We start from the raw sequence: 23,416 nt of genomic DNA, 5'->3' as shown, positions 1-23,416 counted from the left end.
AGTGCCAGGAACTAGGGTTAAATATTTATTCAGCAATAGAAACTTAAATTCTCATGGAAATACCTGAAACCCAACCATGATTTATAGTATTCTTAAAAAGCTAGGTATGAATAAGGATTGCATAATATGAGATTCAGTCCTAGGTATGCTCTGGACCTTAAAATATGTACCAAATCGACATCCCTAGTAAAGCAATGCTTTAAGTTACACCCACAGGATACCTTTGTGAGATTAAAAAAAGAAAAAGAAGCTGTTAGTAAATGAGAAAAAGACAGAAAACGGCAATAGCCATCTTATTTTGGAAGCATAAAACATTTCATTAACCAACTTTCTATCAATTTATATTTTTGCTGGTCTACAGTGTTCTACAGAACAAATATATTAGCCAAGACCTAATTAATTTTATAGTGCAAGTATACCTAACTTTTAGCACTAACAGATGTCTGCAATAAATCCAGGAACATTAAAAACCATAGATTTTGTAATAACTGGTGTAGTAGTAATAATATGTATACCTTCGTTAATACTGTTAATTCTGTTAAATATTATTGAGTACCATGTGCCGAGCCCTATCAAGTGTCAAGGATTCCTAAATTTAATTCTCACAACCATTTATTGATATAGTTCTATTATACTCGTGTAAATTATACTCATTTAAAAGATACAGTTCATACAGCCATTCTATTATCTTCCTTATAAAGACAGCTCATTCATCTTTGTATCTGCAGTGCCAAGCACAATCACAATGAACAAATTTCTGATTATGTTTGTGTATTATATGCCTGGAACTGTTTTAGGTGTGGGAGATACAGGTGAAGTTCCTGCTTTCATGGAGCTTACACTCTAGTGGGAAGATAAATAAATTTTTCTATGAATGAATGAACAAACATAAAATCATCTGGCTACGATCCCACAGTTTCATGGGAGAAGGGGCTAGGAAAGGCTACAAAACAAGCCAAGTCTAGTGATATTTCTAAATAGGTAAGTTTTGGTTTTCTCTACTGCAAGTCCTTTACCCGTTTCATCATCATCTTCAGCTTCATCATCATCATCACTGTCATTCTCGTGTTCTGCATGGCAGGCATATGCTCTTTTTAATCCATTAAATAAAAGGATAAAAGCTGGCAAAATCTGTCCAGAAACCTGATTTAAAACTTGTGGTATTTGTTCCATATCAATAAGAGCACACAGGCCCAGTACACACATCTTTCTGTCATGAAGCCTAGAAACAAAACAGAGAAAGATTTTCTTCTTTTTCCTTTCCTTGTTTAATAAGCAGAGTTTCTCAAAAAGTTAATAAGCAAAGGTCCAATGTATGTTACTTACCCCAAAAAACAATCAACATCATTAAGCCACTGGGTAATAAAATGATTTGTAACTGGTTCAACATTATTAGGAAAGCGAAGATTTTCTAAGGTATTGAGCAGTAGATGAGGATTATAATACAAAGCTGCAATAGCAACTTGCAGGCACATAGTTCGAAGTTCACTTGTCTTAACCTCTCTGGTCAGTCTCTCTAAAGCGGCTTCCACAAATAAAGGAATGCACTGTAAAAACAGGTAGCAAAACATTCAAAATTGTAATTAACAGTATTTTTTTAATAAACAAATGAACTCACAGCAATTAAGCTGATTCTGACTCATAGCAACCCCAAGTGTTTCACAGTAAAACTGTGCTCTACAGGGTTTTCAATGGCTATCATCTTACAGCAGTAGATCTCCAGGTCTTTCTTCTGTGGTGCCACTGAGTGGATTCAAACTGCCAACCTTTTGGTTAGCACTTGAGAACAAACTTATGGTTGCCTCAACTCTTTTGCCCCGTTAGCTGATTCAGTAGTTTGTATTCACACTCTTGTTGAGGCATTTCACTGGGAAATCTGATTTTAAAAAAAAGTCAAGCCTTCACTGAAGAGTGCCTCACCAATAAGAATCCTAACGTTACAATATTCATATTGAAACTGACCACGGAAATGTAAACACTAACACTATCTTACTGTAAAATGATGATGTGGTAAACAATATTCTCTCACAACATATGATAAAAAGTCTTAAGCCAAAGCTTACACTGCATAACAAGTAGACACAAAACTTACCCGTGACATTTCCATACATGTTAAATATATGATCATTATTATATTTGGTTAAATTTTAAATGAACAATTTAAAATGTGAGTTATATAGGTGTCACGATAAGCAACATACAGAGTATATAACATGCCCCTAAAACAATGAAAAAGTGAAGAGTCCCTCTCTGGATCTTCAAATAGGAATCATTAATACTTAGCCTTACTGACCTGATCAATGCCACGCCCTTTGCACTGCAGAATGATGACCTCTAACAATTTTGCTGCATGACACTCTGCATCTTCTCCTGCAACTCCTGTAAGAACCTGATCAACAGAACATAAAATTGTGATGAGGAGTCACAAAACCTTTAAATCAGAGTATACTGGAGAAACACACTCCTCTGCCTGCATACAGACACTGAAACCTTCTTAAGATATTCTAATTAATATGAACGCTTCCACTATTCATTATACAGACTACAGTCTAAAGCACCTGTGAGGATTTGGAATTGTTAGCCTGTATGTCATAGTCCAGCATTCTGGCAGCGTGGTCCACATGATCACCCTGCCGTGTGTCATTCTGTAATGACTTCTCATAAATTAGGCTTAAAACAAAGGTGGTAGCTAAAACACCTCACCTTTCGCAGGGATACCTGGATCTTATGTACATAACTACATAACCTTACAAACCTTTTCTCTGTATGTGTCTCATAAAATAAAAATACAAAGATGGAGGGGAGAGGCAGGAAGAGGCAGCCTGTTGACAGCAAATGCTGCCCTGTCACCCCAGACAAGAAATACAGATGGACTCGATGTGCTACTTAGCACTGAAGGACTGTAAGTGTAACAGTAAGCATTTTGAAATAGGACAGGAGATGGTAGATGTGCCCTAGTCCCAGAGTACTAACAAACAATATAACTGATAATAAACAATAAATAATATATAACCAAATGATTATTGAGTGACTAAGGGTTCAGAAAAGAAAAAAATGATGAAGGCAAGCATATCTGAAGACTTCATGGGGCAAGAGCATTTCTTAAATCTCTGGTATTAAATTTTCAGCTGTTTCTTCTATTATTTAATGAGTGCCTCCTAATGTAAGGCAACAATAGACTAGGCACTTAGAATACTAAGAATCCTGTATGCCGTCCATTTAAAGAGACCATAAAATGTTTCCTCAACAGTTCATAAAACAGGTCCCATAAAAAACCTTTTCGGGGACGAGTGGGATAGACAAATACAAGAGCTAATTCAGATCCCTTTGCAGTTGAGAGCTAAATGAGATGTCACCTAGCACCCAAATATCGATACAGATGCAGAAAGGAAAAACAAACAAAACCAGCCTGGAGCTAATAAAATTGAATACGTAATACATACTTCTTATTTAAAGAAGTTTAAAATCAGGACTAGAAAACATAAACCTCAACATTATATACCTGAAGTATATATTGGATTTAAATAGCCTGCTGCCTCTCAATAGACACAAGTTAAAATGCTACCAGTTACATTGATTTTCATATTGATGGGCCTCCAATGTAACCAATTCAACTCTATTTGTCTCTGGACCCAAAAGGGAAACTTTATCCCCTACCTCTGGTTTAAGGTTTTCTTTTCCCCCTTTAAATACTAGTATCAACTATACATTGATTGGTTCTTTGATTTTTCAAAGAAAACAATACTTTTGACTTAAAAAAAAAAAAACCCTCACATTTTATAATGTTGCTATTTACTAAATAATTACTGTACATCCTCCATAAACCTGCAGTCTCCAAAATTTTTCTTTATAGAACATCCAAAACCATTCCTGATCCTTTCCAAAGTCTCTCAAGTCCTTGATTGTTTCCTTCTTTTGATTCCAAAGAATTAGATTAAAGAAAGCCAGACACTCTAAAAATACAAAATATTTATAACTCCAATAAAATGTCAGAAGGCAGACAAAAGACAAATGCTTGTCAAAGTCATTATTGTGATCTAGGGATCAAAATTTTTTACATGCATAACTTTTAAAGCCCTTAATTCTATCATATATCTTCACAATTTCATAAGTAAGCCTCACGAAATATATACTGGTGTTATCTAAAAATGACCTACCTTTTTGCACATACTGTATATCATTTCGAGATACTTCGTATCAGACAGAAGTGTATCTGTATCAACTGTTACATAATTGTGAAGCAGAGGCATCATATCTGTATTAATATAAAGCATCAATTATAAATCTTTACTAATATAAATACTGCTTCTCAAAAACCTCCATAGAAAAGGGAAATTTGTGATCATTTTATCCCTAACATTTCCTTTTAATTAAAATATTATTCATTTATAATTAAATGCAGAAATCAACCTATTTATTAAGAGAATTCTTTTATATTTAATAGTTAACCAGAAAGAGAGGGGAGAGAAATGTACTTAAAAAGAAAAAAAGCTAAAGTGAAAAACTGTTATCAAAATATACAATGGAAATCAATGCCATGAGTCTTCCTTGAGCATTAATTGCTACTGGTAAGTAATCTAAAGAATGAAGCAGTCAGAACATTCAAAAGTATTTGTTCAAATAATTTGTTACAAAGGAATCAAAACTGGGGGGGGGGGGATCCTCAGTATTTCCATACTGATTTTTACTTACCTGTAAAGTAATCAAAGCCATCTTGCTGAAAGACCTCAAATACAAGGGGTAGTAGCTGCCACATCTGTGGAGACACTTGTTGACATGTCAAACTATGTGCTAAAGAGAAGATCTCCTCATAGAATTCTAAAAGAGAATACTAAATCATTAGGACAATGTATGTTAATGTAAACTAGCAGCAAATTCTTAGCACAATCAGAGGTATATACCTAAGACATGCTGTTGTAAAACAGTACCAATGACCTGTAAGCAGATCCCCTCAAGTTGCTGAGTTATCTAAAAGAGAAGAAAAAAAATAATAAAAAAACAAGAAACTGAAGCACAAAGAATCACTAAAATAATGCATACTAGAAGTCACTGCACTTAACTATAAACTTAGTATTAAGAAATTTCAAGTCTTTGTTTTGATACTCGCATACTATGAAATTGTGAGCCAACCTGGCAGGAAATTTAATAAAATGCTATTACAATGATACACACAAAAGGAATAACCTGCTTAGCCACCTAAAAAGGAAAGAAAAAGTAATAACATTCTGGAAAAGTGCGAATAATTATAACAATACAAGTGCCACAACCATTCTGAAGACAGCTTATAGATCTTTCATGTGTAAATATCAATTAACTCAGCCCAAATATAATCGAAAAGTCACTGTCAGTGACTTGCAGAAAAATTTTCTAAAGGAAAGCACTATTCCTACCACAACATCAAGAATTCTTAAGTTACCCACTTCTCAAATTATATTAGCTACAGTGAATTTAGGCCTCAAGTCATTCAAGACTGACAGGAAATATAAAACCTCTTTAATTTTCAGTATTGTCCTCAGCTGGATCCCAAATCCCCAAAGTCCATCAGAATGTTTTTTAAAAAAGTGAATAAAATCTACTAATCAGATATAGAAGCAGAACATCTATTTCAAATACACAGCACTTAATACATTTTCAACTCCTCATCTACTAGGAAAATGAAGTAGCTATGGGATTCCTCATGGTTTCTAGCCATCTCCAATGATAATCCAGAATACAAAAATATTTTACTGAAAATCTTATGTTGAAAAAGGCAATTTGTAGATAGTCTGAAAATAAGCAAACATGGTTTATGGATAACACATATTACCATTATAAACACCTGCAATGGAATTCTAAACATCAAATTCAGGGCACTCGTTACTTCTAGGGGAAGAAAGGGATTAAGGGGGATAGGATTAGAAAGTGGTAGTCCATGGGGCTTCAACTGCATCTGTCTAAAATTGTTTTTCTTTTTAGAAATAAAACAAATCTAACTATAATATTGCAAAATGTTAAATTAACATATAGTAACTTTAGGTGATAGTTAAGAGGTACTGTTCACAGTTTTCTCTGTTGTTTACTCTTTTCTATATGTTTGAAATATTTCATTTTTAAAAATCCATGATTACAAGACTCTTACCTTTCCAAAAGACAATAGGAAAAGAAAACTAGGGAAGTATATATTCCTAGGAATCACCAATTCTGGATCTGAGAAGGGTAACCTAATAGGGACTCAAAAATCCTGAGCCCCAAGGAAAGATGTTAAAAATACTTGTTTCCTATTCCATTTACTAATGAATGCTCCAGAAACTAAGATGTTTATGAGATACTAATCTTTACAAAATAGAATTTAAAAAGTGGCAAAATCAGGGTGTGAGATTACCAGAGTTACATAACTCAGAGCCACCTAAAAAGCATAGAACTGTCAATGTAGAATGGTTTGAGCATTCCCTAAAACCTGTACAACACTGGATCATTTTCTTACCTCTTTATGATCTTCAACTACACTAAGAAGTGTGTCAATCGTATTCAGAATTCCCATTGCAGTAACTGCCTTATCATCACTTCCTTCTTCATCTGGCCCAGTTTGGATTACTTGATTAAATGTCATTGCCTGGATTGAAGAGAATATAAATTGTTTGCCTCTAAAGCAGTATTTTGATTTTACATTTTAAGAAAGTTCACACTGGGATAGCATAACAAATCAATTTCTCCAAATTGGTTAGTAATAATTAAGAGCTTGGGCTCTGTAATCAAATGGTCTTAGCTCTGCCACTTACTGAGTGACCTTAAGTTACTTGTCCTCTCTGCTTCCTGACATGTCATTTGGGAGAGTCAGACGTATTATGAGCATTAAATGAGGTGGGGCATAGAAAGTCCTTAATAGTGTATTTTCATTAATATTATTGGCCAACATTTGACAATACCTAATTATGGACATATTTATTCTCCAAGGGGGTTGATTTGTCTTTTGTTTTGAAACAAACTTCTGAGAAGAAATGAGTAACTAATAATTAGCTTAATGTATAAGAAATGCAATATACATACTTAATGGATGCTATTTATTCAAATGTCCTTATCCACTTCAAAATCTGCTCCTGAGAGTATACTATTTTCATATAATTCTGCCTTTCTCTCATACCCACAGTCAATAGCAAGTTAGATTCCTGAACTTTAATACTTAAAGGAATAGAAACTGCATCAAATAAATCACTGTACAGGGAATATGAATGGTAACTGCTCGGCAGATGTACATACCTTTCATTACCCTTAAATAATTTTCAGCAGTTTGGGATTAGGTACAGTACTACCTTCATCACTTACCATCAAAAGTGAGGGAAACTATAAGCTATAGTAAATAAAGGCCAACTATAAAATAACTACTAATTACAGAAATTTCATTTAAATAAATCTATTTATAACTACTTCATTTTTACAGTGGTCCAAAGTATTCCAGGAAACTATACAAACAGCCATAACGCAGCATGAGGTAGTAATTAAGAACATGAACTATGGAGGCAAACAGCCCAGATTTGAATCCCAGCCCCACCTCTTACCAGTTTGGGCAAGTTTCTTAGCCTTTTTATGCCTCATTTTCTCTCCGTAAAATAAGAATATTCCTCATATAAGATTGTGTAAGGATTGCATTAGTTATATATGTGCCAAGGGCTTAAAACAATACTTGCTATACTGTAAACTCTGTAAAAACATTTGCTATAAGGTGAGTGAGGAAAGAAACTTTTGTGTGACACAATGCTTGAAACACAGAGAGCTAAATCAAACTACCTGAATAAATGGTTCAAACAACATACCAAATGTTGGGTCATTTCTACTGCGATAGGAGTAACTTCTTCACTATACTCGCAGATCATTTTCTGAATTACATTGGTAAGATCGTCATTTTCTGTTTCTCTTATAATGTGAAGAAGAGCCTGCATTACAGGTCTAATGAATGGAGTGATGTATTCTTTAGCTGTAAGGAAGAAAACAACCCATTTTGGCAAAAACAGCTAAAACGTCTTTAAATCAGATACAACATACACCCAAGAGTAAAAAAAGAAATACTTTGAAAAAAAGGAGAAAGCAATGTGCCAGATTTCTATGATTATTCCTTGTATAATTATGTGCAAAGACATTCTACCATTTTTGGATTAGATATCCATTACCTTTTTCTTGATTGCTGATCAACACCTGAAGTGCAATAGCAGCTTCCACTTTCACAGGCATTTCCCTATCATCTATCAAGCATCTTCTTGTTAGTTCTAAGGCTGTTTGCAGGTTCTGGTCACTTTTGAACTTTACTTCACAAAAATAATGGAGGACCCAGCAAGCCTTTTTTTAAAAAAAAAAAAATGCAGTGGTTACTATAGATATCTTGCATTAAATTCCCCCAAGTTATATCCCTATTCCCAAAGTTCTGTGTGGGAGTTTGGAGGCTGGCCAGTGGTGAATGTGTCCAAAGAGACAACACTAGACCAGTACTATGATCCCAAATTATTCTTTGGCTGCATGGTATTTGTGTGGATAGCAAGATCTGAATGCAAAACACAGACAGATACTGCTACCAGACACAGATGAAAACTATGCACACATTACAGCAGCCATTTAATAATTTACATTAAACAAAAGCCTGAAATGAAATACAGCTTTTAAAGTGAGCATAAAAGTACATAAGTCACCCTCTGTAAGATGTAAATATATGAACTACTACAGCTCTAAAACATACCCTCGCTCTCATGTATCCCAGTTCACTGCTGAAGAGAGGGAATACATGATTCTGCAACATGTATTCCATCTGATCTTTGTAGATCTTTTTCTGTAAATATAAACAACAATTATTTTTGGAACAGTTCCATATACAACCATCGCAAATTTTAAATAGATATACCAGTGTTAAAAAAAAATGACTACTGACACACAACATACATTTATGCTGTGTCTCCGAAGCACAGGATCCAAAACCAGTATTTTTATTCTAGAAATTTATCATCAAAAAACACTGAATACATTTTTACATTGTGTGATTAGACAGCAACTATGCCAAATCCTCCTAGCAACTGTAGTTGAGTAACAGAAATGTGGTTAATTCTACCTGCTACCTTAAAACACTTTTATAATGAAAAAAATTGTCTGGAGAGTTTTTAACTAAATGTAATTTAGCTTGAGAAACATCCTACTTCCATAGTAATAAACTGGATAACTAAAAAAGATACTTTCATAAATCAAGTAGGGTATCTTCTCAATGGTAACATGCGTTTAAGAACTCGTTGACCTGAGTATTAAATCAACATTAAAAAACTGATCAGAACAAACTGGAGAAAACTAAAGAGACATACAATTAAATGCAATGCGGAATCCTGGATTAGACTATGGACCAGAAAAAGGACATTAGTGGAAAATTTTGTGAAATGTGAAAAAGATAGGTAGTTAACAGTATTACATAAATATTAATATCCTGGTTTTGATAATTGTGCCATGGGTATGAAGATATTAACATTACGGGAAGCTGGGTGAAAAGTAAGGGCAACTATCAACGACAAAAGCAAAAAAAAAAAAACACAGAAAGGGGAACTACTTTTTACAATTTTCCTCTAAGTCTAAAATTATTTCAAAATAGTTAAACAATAGTTTTGTAGTGAACTTAGGGCCCTGGTGTTGCATATGATTAAGTGCTTGGCTGCTAACAGAAAGTTTGGTAGTTGGAACCCACCCCAGCCATTCTGTGGGAGAAAGACCTGGTGATCTGTTTCCATAAAGATTACAGCCAACAAAACCCTATGGGGCAGGTTCACATGCGCCGCTATGAGCCAGAATCAGCTCAATGGCATCCAACAACAATAACAACGTAGTTAAGTTAAAACAAAACAAAACAAAAAAACCTTGATAAACATAGTATCTGAATGTGCCAAAGGAACTCACTCAAGATCCTTGGTCTTCTGTACAACAAATAATTAGATTATCCTTAATTTATACTTTATAAACCAAGAGGATGTGTAGACAAGTATAGAAAAGTTGAAAGATACAAACCAAACAATAGTGGTGATTTCTATTGAGCAGTGTATGGAAAAAGGTTCCTGACAGTGGAAAGATACTACAACTAAATATTTACTTACACCTTTGAATAGTTAACTATTTATTAACTTGATAGTGAAAACAAATTTCAGATGTTATTTATGAATTCAAACAATCTAAAGTCTAAACATTAATCTAGTCAGTCATTGTGTACTATGAGATTTGTGCCACAAACTTCCCTAAAGGTCAATTTTTTGAGAAGATAAACATCATTTTACAACTGTCCTGCAGCACAAAAAGAAAATAATTCAAGCAAAAATAAATACCTTTAGCACAGGCAACAAAGGAAAATACTGATGAACTGGAAAAACTCAAAACTTTTCTATTTCAAGGATATCATCAAGAATGTGAAAAGACAACTAACAGAATGGGAGAAAATATCTGCAAATCTGATAAGGGTCTAGTATCTAGACTATATAAAGAACAATAAAAAAGACAAATAACCCAATTTTAAAATGTGCAAAGGATTTGAATAGACATTTTTCCAAAGAAGATATACAACAGCCATTAAGCACATGAAAAGATTTTCAACATCATTAGCCACCAGGGAAATGCAAATTAACACCTCAACGAGATACCACTTGACACCCACTAGGATGGTTATAAATAAGACACATAATAACAAGTGTTGAAGAGGATGAAGAAGAAACTGGAACCCTCATACACTGCTGGTGGGAATGTAAAATGATGCCATTGATTTGGGAAAGTTTCGTGGTTCTTCAAGATATGGCCAGCAAATTCAACTCCTAGGTACATACCCAAGAGAAATGAAAATATATATCCACACAAAACCTTGTAAATGAATGTTCAAAGCAACATTATTTATTATAGCCAAAAAGCTGGAACAACCCAAGTGTCCACCAACTGATGAACCGATAAATAAAATGTGGTATATCCATACAATGAAATTATTATTTGACTATAAGTAGGAATCAAGTACTGATCCATGCTAAAATATGGATGAACTTTGAAAACATTATGCTAAGTGAAACAAGCCAGCCACAAAGGATCAAATATTGTTTCATTCCATTTATATGAAATTTCCACAATATTGCAAACCCACAGATACAAAAGATCTGTAGTTGCCTATGGCTGAGTAAATGAGGAAGCTGAGGGGAAACAGGCAGTGACTACTAATGGATACAGTCTTTTTGGAGTGATGAGAATTTCTTGAACTAGTGGTGATGCTTGCACAGCTCTGAATATACTAAAAACCACTGACTTGTACACTTTAAATGGGTGAATTATATAGTATATGAATTATATCTCAATAAAGTAATTATTTAAAAAAGAATAAGTTGTGTGCGCAGGCAGACCTGGACACACACACAACATACCTTCAGAAGTATTTCAGCTAGAGAGCCAATCATATGCAGGGCTCCATCTTTTTTTCGAGGATCGGCATTTTGTTCTGTAAGAATTTGGTAGCAAAATCCCATGGTTTTTTGCAGTACCTAAATTAAAATAGTACTTTATTGGACATCCCAACAATCCATAAAACACACACTAATAGCAAAATTACTTACTAAAAATTCAGTGTGTATTTGAACAAATTTTAAATGATACAACAAAAGGTATCTACACTTAAATAACCCACCTCTTTCCTCTTACTACAGGCTGTAAACAAAAGTGTCTGAGCAGCAGTGGTAGGAGAAATGAAATCTTCAAACACATCTAGAGGATAAGTTGAAAATTAAGACAGAAAACAGCAATTTTAATTTCTTCACCAAATCATCTTCACATTACATAACTTGCAAACAGTGCTCTGTGAAAAACAAGCCACTTAAAATCTGGCAAATCTTTAATAAGGAGTATGAAAATGAACACAGATCCTCATATAACTGTGCAAAAAGCCTAATTATATCTCTTCTGCACAGATTTCTTTAAATGTTAATCCATTAATAATTATTTTCTTTCATAACAAACATCACTACTTTGGAAATTTTCACAATAGTGTCACAAAAGTACAAATTACTAAAAGCATGTAAAATTTGGTAAGAAGAAGGACTAATATTCAACATTAGCCAAATTATAATTCCTTATTTCCTTCCAGGGACTCCATGTCACTGTGGCTTCCGGTATCCAGTCTTCTTAATTCCCATACATATGATGACTGACATGAGATCCGAAAGCATAGTTTAGACACTTGGTGTTAGGTGTAATTTTGAATTTCTAACAGTTTTGGCATATGCCAGAAGCACATGCAATAATCTTAACACTATCCGTGTCTGCTGAAAATAAAAATTATCATTATCAAATGCCCTAATAAGTGGTCCTAAAAAGGTCTAAACAAGGGATAACTAACAAAAAAAAAAAAAGAGATTTTTCAGTACCAAAATTCAGGTCTCAATGCCCCCTACATTTGTTAATATACAACCACTCTAATCTTTACTTACTGACATATTTTGTTTCTAAAAAATGAAAATCCCTCACCAAACTTCATACGTATATATTCATAAGGGTCTTCTTGCCAAAGTTCTTCATCAGCATCTGTATAGCACATCAATGGAAAAATAACATCTTGGATAATGCCCTGTAATTTAAAAGTTAAAAAAAGTAATCTTAAATTGCTCTAAGCCTTCAAATATTCCTTAAGTTCTAAAACAAAAGCAACCCTATAAAATGTACTTAAAATTGCTTAATATCAAAACTTTTAATAATGCATTCTCAGATTAACCATCAACTCACATATTCTTATTCTCTCTGCAACTAGTAATGATAAAATAAGACCTATGTATACATAGGAGGCATTTAAGTTTTCTGAGGCAATACAGTATGAAATTTTAGCATATTAAAAGCCTACGGCTCTAAATAAAACAAATAGATTACTAATGGTAGATAAATCAATTATCCTGGAAAATAATCTGGTGAAATAAAGTCCTTTGTTTACTCCAAGTTATACAATTGTTATGTTAACTAATAATCCTAGAGTAAGAATTTAAATGCTAGTGTTAATAGTTCATTTTCCTGCTATACTTTCAAAACAATCACCAGAACTAGACTAAGTACCACAACTCAACAAAAATTTATCTTTCAACTTTTATAGCAATTAATGTTATTCCCACTACATTTGCTTAAAAAACACAACAAACAAAGTTATTTCAGTAGAAAATTATTACTTGTATATGAGGCTTCAGATTCTTCCAGGTGAGGGCATGGGAAACTCCTTGATTAATATAATTTAATGTCTGTTGTAATACTCGAGGAGCCATATATTGCTTTTCCTTGTACTGATACAACACCTTCAATAAAACCTTTGAAAGAATAATTCAATAAAAAATCAAGTTTAAATAGAAATTTTAACCACTTACAAGTCAGTAAAAACATTTGAAAATACCTAGATCATCATCACAAAATAGCAACCACATTCTTTTAAAAATAATTTATAAGATGGAGAACAATATTTATTTCCAAGGCACTCAGTAAACAAATTGAAGCAATACTGTGTCAAAGGATTAGTTTCAGATTAAGCATAAAAAAAGAAAGAAAACTATATACTACATATAGAACATATCTAAATATTCTGAGAGCCTTGTCTTTTTAAACACATCTTCTAGGAAATCCTTACCTAGACCATTTACCTACTATTTAATGTTTAAGAGTTCTAATTCTACGTGATGGTTCAGAACAGTGATTCTCAATGTGGTCCACAGACCTCTGGTGGTCTTCAAGACTCTTTAAGAGGGTCTGAGGGGTCAAAACTAGTATTTTCATAATAATACTAAGACATTATATGCCTTTTTCACTGTACTGACACTTGCATCAATTGTACAAAAGGAATGGTGGTAAAATTTCTCGTGTCTAACATGAATCAAGGAAGTTACAATAAACTGTACTAGCCGTCATTGTGTTCTTTTACAGCCATATGCTTACAAAACCAGTTGTATTAAGAATGTCTTTAATGAATCAAAAAATTATGAATATTATTAAATGAGAAATATATAGTGCACTTCTGCTGTGTACCAAACTATAAGGATTAGAAGAAAAGCAACTGTGAGACTGAGTGGCAAGCAGAAATAGTTGCTTTTTCCACTTTTCTACTATATGCTACTATAAATGACAAGTTATGCTTATTTAGGTTTGTGCATATGGCAGATTGTCTCAAAAATGAATGACATGAGCTTGTCACTTTAAGGACAATAATTTTACCAGTGTTAAAATGTGAGCTTTCAAGGAAAATTTAGAATTCTGGAAAATGTAGATCTAACACCGTTAGCTTGGTAGCCTTCCAATGTTTAAAGACCTTTCCAATAAGATATGTGATGATATTAATGAATGTGATTTTTTGTTAATTGTAAAATGAAATGTGTTAACATTTGGAAGATCGGCATTAACTCAACAAGTCAACATTTTCCAAATGACCAATGCATGATGTTACATGCATTTAAGGTGCAATACAGACCAATGCGTTTTAATGTACTTGAGTACAAAATGTTTGCTGAAAGTTTCAAATTATACATTGCAATTAGCCTTTATGATAAACTATTATTCATTGAATTTCAGTGTGATATCAAAGAATTTTCACAATTATCTGAAAAAGTCTATTAAAACACCCCCTCTCCCCACTTCATTTCTGTAAAGCCGTATTTTCTTAATTTATGTCAACCAAAACAAATTAAAACAAACTGAATGCAGAAGCAGATGAGTATCCAGCTTCCTTATGTAAAGCCACACATTAAAGAACCCACTGAAGTTCTCAAAAATTTAATAATGTAATGTTTGAGAATCGCTATAAGGTTCAAACATGAAATTTTTAGATACCAAAGAAACTATATAAATAAGACAGACAGAAATAAACTTAATAATGCCACGTTTCTTCTTAAAAAAAACCTAAGACTTACTTGCTGGACCCCAACAGCAAATGCCTTCAGAAATACTTCAGCAAATTCATTATACTCCTTGGAAACATTGCCAGGGCTTCCATATCTGAAAGAACATGAAAATGCCAACTCATTCTTTATAATACTTTATACCAGCACTTAATAAAAGAAAAAGCTTAAAAAATAAATTTAAACCATCATATATGGAGAGGCACTTACCTTTCAAAAAGCCTTGCTAAAATATGTAAAGCCCACTTCTTACATTTCCACCAAGGTAACTCAGGTCTATCATCTTCTTCAACTTGCAGTGTTTCCTTTAAAAAGACATTTATTTAAAGCCAGTAAGAGATGTTATTCAGCACTGCTGCAATCTAGAAGGAACAGCATGAGGTGAGAACAGATTCACAGAGAAGTGAATGCTCCTGGAATGTTGGCTTTTCATAATAAAAGGGGAGATATGGGGAAGTATTGATCCTTTTTAAATCTAAGGGGCACCCTCATTACTTCACTACCTTGGTTTAAAAGGATATGCTTTTAAAAATTCTTATAAAGACTTAAATCCAAAAATTACTGGTCAAATCTATATTCTTTCAATCAAGATCCAAAGAATATAAATTCAAGGCCGTGAAAATCATAGCTTAATTAACACCAGTGTAGTTCATAATGCAAAGGACATTAGAAAGCCCATTCAGAAATATCAGTACAAATGCACGAAAATGTGTGTATGGGAATATTCACTCCAATACTATTTAACAGCAAAAGATTGCCATGAATCTAAACATAATTAATAAAGGAATGGCTAAACTATGGAACATCCACAACAGAATACTATACAACCATTAAATGATTTGTATCATTATATATTAAACAAAGACATCCAACACATATTTTCAGGCTAAAATGAGGGTGTTAACAAGAATACAGACCAACCTCATACACTGCCAGAGAACAAAGGTATAACCACTTTTGAAATCCCTTTCAAAGTTACCTATAAAGTTACATATACCTACCCTATGACCCAATTTCCATTCCTTGGTATTTACTCAAGAGAAATGAAAATGTGTTCACAAAAGACTCATGTAAGAATGTTCACAGCAGCTTTATTCATAATAGGCAAAACCTGGAAATCACCCAGATGCCCATCAACATACAAATGCATAAACTGTGGTATATCCACACAATCGGGTATAACTAGGCAATAAAAAAAAAAAAACCACTACACACAACATGGATCAACTGCATAAATATTTAACAAAGCAAAAGTCAGATACAAAAAAGGACTTTTATATTAAACTGCAGCACAAGCAAAATTAATCTATGTTGCGAAAAATGACAATATTGATGGCAGGATGACTAGAATCAGCCATGAGCAAATATTCCAGGGTGATGGTTACACAGGTGCATATGACTGCCTTAACTCACTGAACTGTTTATGACCTGTGCAGGTTACTGTAGGTAAATTACACCACTAAAGAGCTCACAATATATACATTCAACTGTTTTTTAGTTAGATTTTGCACTTATAAATGGGCACAGAAAAATACACACCAAACTACATTTCTATGGAGTAGGAAACAATATACTACAAACAAGGAGGTTGGCTTTCTACCTTCACCTATGCCACTAACATTACCTTGGATAAAAAACTTAATCTTTCCACGTCTAAGTTTAAAATAAAATTCAGAAGAATATTTTTTTTGAGAAGATAAGTAAAGTATATGTAAAAGCACTTATAACAGGCACTCAGGACTTATAAATTTCCCTCTTTTGAAAAGTAGATTATGAAGAATTATAATGAAAAAAAATTAGATTAAATATATAAAAAGTAACAAATCTGTACAGCTCTATGAATACTAAAAACCACTGAACTGAACACTTTAAAAGGGTAAATTTTATGGTATGTAAGTTAAATCTCAATAGAGCTAATATAATATAGTAAAAAAAAAAAAAAAAACACATAACAGTTTGGCCAACTTCCTCTGTCCATGTGTATCTGACAAATTATTAGGCTAAAATCTAGTTCTGGGCTCTCAGTTAAGAATTGAGAAGAAACAGAAAAACTAGGATTAAATAAACATACATAACATATGCAAATTATGTAAACAAATGAAATGGTGTCTATATCTAGAAAAATACACATCATGAATTATAAAAGTTTCCAAATAATGTTATAGGAAATATCAATTAAAGTCTTCAAAAGATTATTTTAAATATTTGTATTTAGTAATATAAGAGAATCCATGGAAACTTACATTAGGTACATCCCTGTTCACAACGGTCTTCAAAATTTCTATCCATTCTGTCAGGTTCTGTTGGTTTATCAGCTCCAGTGGTAGTGTATACTAAATTAAAATACAGAATCAAGATTTTTAATACCCGTCAAAAAAAAAATCCCACCTCCTTTTACTCTTCACAATACCTACAAAGTGTTTAATTCAATCCACATTACCTGCTCTTAGTAGATAGGCAAATTTATCTCACTGATTTGGATAGTTATTTATAATGGTGCATAGTGGCAGTGATAGTAGGCATCCTTGTCTTGTTCCCAACTTATTGGGGATATATCTTATTTTCACCATAAGGTGTGCTATTTACTATACATTTTTAATGAATGCCTTCTATCAAGTTAAAGTTTCTATTCCAAGATTTTAAGAGTTTAAAAGAAGGATGCAATGGTTATTAAATTTTATCAAATGCTTCATTTAGCATCCATAAAGATTTTACACCTCTCTTAATATGATACAAGTAAATCACAAAAAAATTCTACTGATCCATTCTTGCATTTTATTTCTTAATAGGTTGATAAAATCAATATCCTATTTAGGATTTTTTTACATGTATTTTCACAAGTGAAGCAGGGCTCTATTTTGATATAAGGGTATGCCAGTCTCAAAGGACAAATACATGACAAAAGATTTATATAAGAAGGATCCAATGGTATGTCATTAAAATTTCCATAGGATTAGATTGGGAGACGTTAGAATGTCTTTAAAAATCTAGTAAACACATGCAAAATCCAATCATGCAAGCTATCTTAGTGGTGGAGAAGTCATAAGTCTATTTAAATAAGATTTAAAAAAATAACAATTCAGTGATAAAAAGAAATGAGCTATCAGGCCATGCAAAGACATGGAGGAACCTTAAATGCATACTGCTAAATGAAAGAAGCCAATGTAAAAAGCTACACATTATATGATTCCAACCATCTGACTTTCTGGAAAACTCAAACCTGTTGTAGTTGTTAGGTGCCATCAAGTTGATTCCGACTCATAGTGACCTTATGTACAACAGAATGAAGCACCGCCCCATCCTGCAGCATCCTCACAATCGTTTTCATGCTCAAGCCCATTGTTGGCAGCCACTGTGTCAATCCACCTCGTTGAAGGTCTTCTTTTTCGCTAACCCTCTACTATAACAAGTATGATATCCTTCTCCAGGGATTGATCCCTACTGACAACATGTCCAAAGTATGTACTAGGAAAGGTCATGGAAGCCCGACAGACACATCCAAACTCCCTGAGGGACTGAATTGCTAGGCAGAGGGCTCTGCAGACCACGGTCTTGGGGAACATCTAGCTCAATTGGCATGACACAGCTTATAAAGACAATGTTCTACATTCTACCTTGGTGAGTAGTGTCTGGGGTTTTAAAAGCCTGTGAGCAGCCATCTAAGATACTCCACTGGTCTCATCCCTTTGGGAGCAAGGGCGAATTAAGAGAACAGGATACAAGGAAAAGATTAGTCCAAAGGACTAATTGTCCACAGCTACCAAGGCCTCCACCGGACTGAGTCCAGTACAGCTAGATGGTGCCCGGCTACCACAGACTGCTCTCACCAGGATCACAACAGAGGGTTCTGGACAGAGCTGGAGAAGGATGTAGAGCATAATTCTAACTCACAAAAAAAAGACCAGATTTACTGGCCTAAAGGAGACTGGAGAAACCTGGAGAGTATGGCCCCCAGACACCCTTTTAGCTCAGTGGTGAAGTTACCTCCGAGGTTCACTGTTCCACCTGGGAGTGGACAGCCCCGTAAAACCAAATGAGACTAACGAGGTACAGGAGTCCAGTGACAAGGGCCAGAAAGCAGAAGGGGACAAGGAAGCTGGTGATAGGGAATCCAAGGCTGAGTAAGGATATTGTTGATGTGCTGTGAGATTGTTAACTATTGTCATAGGGCAACATTTGTAGTAACTGTTAAATGTGAAACTATTTTGTTCTGTAAGCCTTCATCTTAAGTGAGAATAACAGCACAATTGGAAGAGCGTAGTCAATGTCACTGAATTGTGCATGTAGAAATTTTTGAAATGGTGTATCTTTGGCTATGTGTATTTTCACCAAAAGAAAAAAAAAAGAGGTTGAGAAGTTAGAGGGTTGATATGTTGTGGGGTTGTTAACCAATGTTACAAAACAACATGTGTACTTCTGTTTCATGAGAAACTATTTGTTCTGTAAGCCTTCACCTAAAATACAATTAAAAAAAAAAACAAAAAAAAAACACAAAGTATGTGAAAAGTCGTCTAGCCATGCTTGCTTCCAAGGAGCATTCTGGTCGCACTTCTCCCAAGCCAGATTTGTTCGTTCTTTTGGCAGTCCATGGTATATTCAGTATTCTTCTCCAATATCACAATTCAAAGGCATCAGTTCTTCTTTGATCTTCCTTATTTGTTGTCCAGCTTTCACATACATATGAGGTGACTGAAAACACCATGGCTTGGGTCAGGTGCACCTTAGTCTTCAGGATGGTATCTTTGCTTTTCAACACAAAAGATATCTTTTTCAGTAGATTTGCCCAATGCAATGACTCTTGATTTCCTGACTGCTGCTTCCATGAGTGTTGATTGTGGATCCAAGTAAAATGAAATTCTTGACAACTTCAATCTTTTCTCCGTTTATCATGATGTTGTCTCTTGGTCCGGTTGTGAGGATTTTTGTTTTATGTTGAGGTATAATCCATACTGAAGGCTGTGGTCTTTGATCTTCATCAGTAAGTGCTTCAGGTCCTCTTCACTTTCAGCAAGCAAGGCTGTGTAATCTGCATAACACAGGTTGTTAATGAGTCTTCCTCCAATCCTGATGCCTCATTCTTCTTCATAGAGTCCAGCTTCTTGGATTATTTGTTCAGCATATAGATTAAATTGGTATAGTAAAAGATACAACTCTGATGCACACCTTTCCTGATTTTAAACCACACAGTGTCCCCTTGTTCAAATGACTGGCTCCTGATCTATGTACAGGTTCCTCATGAGCACAATTAAGTATTTAGCAATTCCCATTCTTCACAATGTTATCCATAATTTGTTATGATCCACACAGCTGAATGCCTTTGCATAGTCAGTAAAACACAGGTAAACATCTTTCTGGTATTCTCTGCTTTCAGCCAGGATTTATCTGACATCAGCAATGATATCCCTCGTTCCATGTCCTCTTCTGAATCTGGCTTGAATTTCTGGCACTTCCCTGTCAGTATACTGCTGTAGCTGCTTTTGAATGATCTTCAGCAAAATTTTACTTCCATGTGATATTAATGATATTATTTGATAATTTCCACATTCTGTTGGATCACCTTTCTTGGGAATAGGCGTAAATATGGATTTCTTCTAGTCAGTTGGCCAGATAGCTGTCGTCTATGCTTCCAAATTTCCTTACAGGGACAAGTGAGCACTTCCAGCACTGCATCCGTTTGTTGAACCATCTCAGCTGGTATTCCGTCAATTCCTGAAGCCTTGTTTCTTGCCAATTCCTTCAGTGCAGCTTGGACTTCTCCCTTCAGTACCATTGGCTCTTGATCATATGCTACCTCCTGAAATGGTTGAACGTCAACTAATTCTTTTTGGTATAGCGACTCTGTGTATTCCTTCCATCTTCTTTCAATGCTTCCTGCATCGTTTAATATTTTCCCTGTAGAACCCCCCGATACTGCAATTCGAGCCTTGAATTTTTTCTTCAGTTCTTTCAGCTACAGGAATGCCAAGCGTGTTCTTCCCTTTTGGTTTTCCATCTCCAAGTCTTTGCACATGTCACTATAATATTTTATTTTGTCTTCTTGAGCTGCCCTTTGAAATCTTCTGTTCAGCTCTATGACTTCATCTCTTCTTTTTGCTTTAGCTATTCAACATTCAAGAGCAAGTTTCAGAGTTTCTTCTAACATCCATTATGGTCTTTTCTTTCTTTCTGTCTTTTTAATGACCTCTCGCTTTCTTCATGTATGATGTCCTTGATGTCATTCACAATTTGTTTGGTCTTTGGTCATTAGTATTCAACACATCAAATCTGTTCTTGAGATGATCGCTATATTCAGGTGGGATATGCTCAAGGTCATGCTTTGGATCTCGTGGACTTGTTCTAATTTTCTTCAGCTTCAAGTTGAAGCTGCTTATGAGCAATTGATGGTCTGTCCTGCAGTTGGCCCCTGGACTTCTGACTGATGATATTGGGCTTTTCCATCATTTCCTTCCACAGATGTAGTCGACCGATTCCTGTGTATTCCATCTGGTGAGCTCCACGTGTATAGTTACCTTTTATGTTGGTGAAAAAAGGTATTTGCAATAAAGAAGTCATTGGTCTTGCAAAACTCTACCGTGCAATCTCCTGCATCATTTCTGTCACCAAAGCAGTATTTTCCAACTACCGATCCTTCTACTTTGTTTCCAACCTTCACATTCCAATCACCAGTAATTATCAAGGCATCCTGATTGCATGTTTGATCAATTTCAGACTGCAGAGTTGCTAAAAATCTTCAATTTCTCACTCTTTGGCCTTACTGGTTGGTGTGTAAATTTCAATAATAGTCGTATTAACTGATCTTGCTTGTAGGTCTATGGATATTATCCTATCCAAAACTAGAGACAGTGAAAAGATCAGTTGTATCCAGAGATGGGAGAAAAGGGGGCAGTAGGAGAGAAGGATGAATAGGTGGAGCACAGGGCATTGTGGTAGAGGGTCAGGGAAAAAGAGGAAGATGTTCGATGAGATGGATTGACACAGTGGCTGCAACAATCGGCTCAAGCATAACAACGATTGTTGAGTATGGCGCAGGACCGGGCTGTGTTTTATTCTGCTGTACACATGGTCTCTATGGGTTGGAAATGATTTGACGGCACCTAACAACAACAACAGGGCGTTTTTAGGGTAGTGAAACTATTCTGTGTAACACTGTAATGGTGGATACATGACATTATGTATTTGTCAAAACCCATGTTGTTGTTGTATGCCATCAGAGCGACTCTACAGGACGGAGTTTAGGTGCCCCATAGGGTTTCCTAGGCTGTAATCTTTATGGGAGCAGATCGCCAGGTCTTTTCTCCTGCAGGGTGGCTGGTGGGTTCAAACCGCTGACCTTTTCAGTTAACAGCTGAACGCTTTACCATTGAACCACCAGGACTCCTTGTCAAAACCCTTAGGACTGACAACAAAGTATGAACCATAATGTAAACTACGGACTTTAGTTATTAACAATAAATCAATATTGTAACAAATCTACAAGAATGTAAGGAAAGAGAAATACAGTGCAGAGGGGATGTACTTTCTGTATGATTTTTATGTAAACCTAAAACTGCTCCAAAAAAATAGTCTATTTTTTTAAAAAAGTAAATAAAAAAAAAAGTAAGTGATGGTATGGCTTGAACCAAAGGTCACAGAAGATGAGACCAACTCTTCTATAGCTATACAGCACAAAAAGAACAGACTTTAAATCCTAATCAAAAATCTGTTTGAAAGGTGTAAGAAAATTTTACTAGAGTTGTTTATGTATTTTATACTTCAGATTTTTATATTTTTCTAGGAAATTATCCACTTAACCTAGGTTTTCAAAAGTAATATTATTTAAATAGTGAAATTCTTTAACTTTTAATGTGTTAAAAGGAAAATTTGATTTTTTTTTTTTTTTTTTAAATATAAAAGACTGCTTTATAAAAATTACCTGAACAAGAGCATAGAAGATCTTGAATATTTGTTTCTGGATGAGGACAGACTGATCAGACTGATCAGGAAGAAGCTGGATAAAACGATCCTTTAGAAGTGGCAAGAAATGCTGCATTGCTGCTACCAATGGACTCCGTTCCTCTGGTTTCTTGTACCTTTAGGTAGGAATACAAACTAATTCTGTAAGAATTTATGTCACAATTTGATATATATATTTAAAGCTACCCCTCTTTTATCACACAAATGTAAGCAAATACTTCCTAACCAACTTTAGATGCCTAGAAAGGAAAAGAAAATCATTCTATGGAACAAAATGACAAACTAAAGCAACCTGAGTAAGTAATAATAGAAGGTTACCTAACATTTACTGAGCATGTATTATGAGCTCAATAATCTTCAAGAATCGTATTAGCATCCTCACTTTTATAGCTGAGAACTCTGAGGCATGAAGAAATCAAGTATCTTTCTGATATTACACATCTAGGTATGAATCCAGGCAGTCTCTAGGTGTGAATATTGATACAACTGAGGAGCTACAATGATTTAGCTTTTTTAACAGTAGCAGCTGATGAATAAATAAAATTGATTATATATTACCATCCTTAAGTAATTTACATACCAAC

At 34.5% G+C, this 23,416-nt stretch overlaps 1 protein-coding gene and 1 non-coding gene across 3 annotated transcripts in view; both read right to left on the bottom strand.

The window, feature by feature from the left end:
* The window catches only part of IPO7 (importin 7), a 56,480-nt gene that overhangs the window by 6,000 nt on the left and 27,064 nt on the right, over positions 1-23,416 (bottom strand). Inside the window, exons 5-22 of one of the 2 annotated variants that reach the window (XM_004369637.2) lie at positions 22,792-22,948; positions 17,123-17,212; positions 15,090-15,184; positions 14,892-14,976; positions 13,170-13,304; positions 12,484-12,583; positions 11,648-11,724; positions 11,388-11,504; positions 8,705-8,794; positions 8,145-8,310; positions 7,791-7,951; positions 6,464-6,592; positions 4,902-4,968; positions 4,693-4,818; positions 4,158-4,255; positions 2,294-2,389; positions 1,327-1,547; positions 1,017-1,222 (exon numbers count right to left, since the gene is read on the bottom strand). In XM_004369637.2, coding sequence (XP_004369694.1) covers positions 1,017-1,222; positions 1,327-1,547; positions 2,294-2,389; positions 4,158-4,255; positions 4,693-4,818; positions 4,902-4,968; positions 6,464-6,592; positions 7,791-7,951; positions 8,145-8,310; positions 8,705-8,794; positions 11,388-11,504; positions 11,648-11,724; positions 12,484-12,583; positions 13,170-13,304; positions 14,892-14,976; positions 15,090-15,184; positions 17,123-17,212; positions 22,792-22,948 — 2,216 coding nt within the window. Of the gene's footprint in view, positions 1-1,016; positions 1,223-1,326; positions 1,548-2,293; positions 2,390-4,157; positions 4,256-4,692; positions 4,819-4,901; positions 4,969-6,463; positions 6,593-7,790; positions 7,952-8,144; positions 8,311-8,704; positions 8,795-11,387; positions 11,505-11,647; positions 11,725-12,483; positions 12,584-13,169; positions 13,305-14,891; positions 14,977-15,089; positions 15,185-17,122; positions 17,213-22,791; positions 22,968-23,416 lie in introns of both variants that reach the window. The other variant, XM_023737137.1, reaches the window with a different exon arrangement.
* Positions 8,394-8,577, bottom strand: LOC111821992 (small nucleolar RNA SNORA23). Its single transcript, XR_002825291.1, has one exon. It is a non-coding gene; the product is annotated as a small nucleolar RNA SNORA23 (small nucleolar RNA).

The sequence above is a fragment of the Trichechus manatus genome, unplaced genomic scaffold, assembly GCF_000243295.1.
Source record: "Trichechus manatus latirostris isolate Lorelei unplaced genomic scaffold, TriManLat1.0 scaffold00006, whole genome shotgun sequence".
Taxonomy (NCBI): Eukaryota; Metazoa; Chordata; class Mammalia; order Sirenia; family Trichechidae; genus Trichechus; species Trichechus manatus.
The sequence above is the reverse complement of the archived record's forward strand: the minus strand, read 5'-3'. Positions and strand labels throughout refer to the sequence as shown.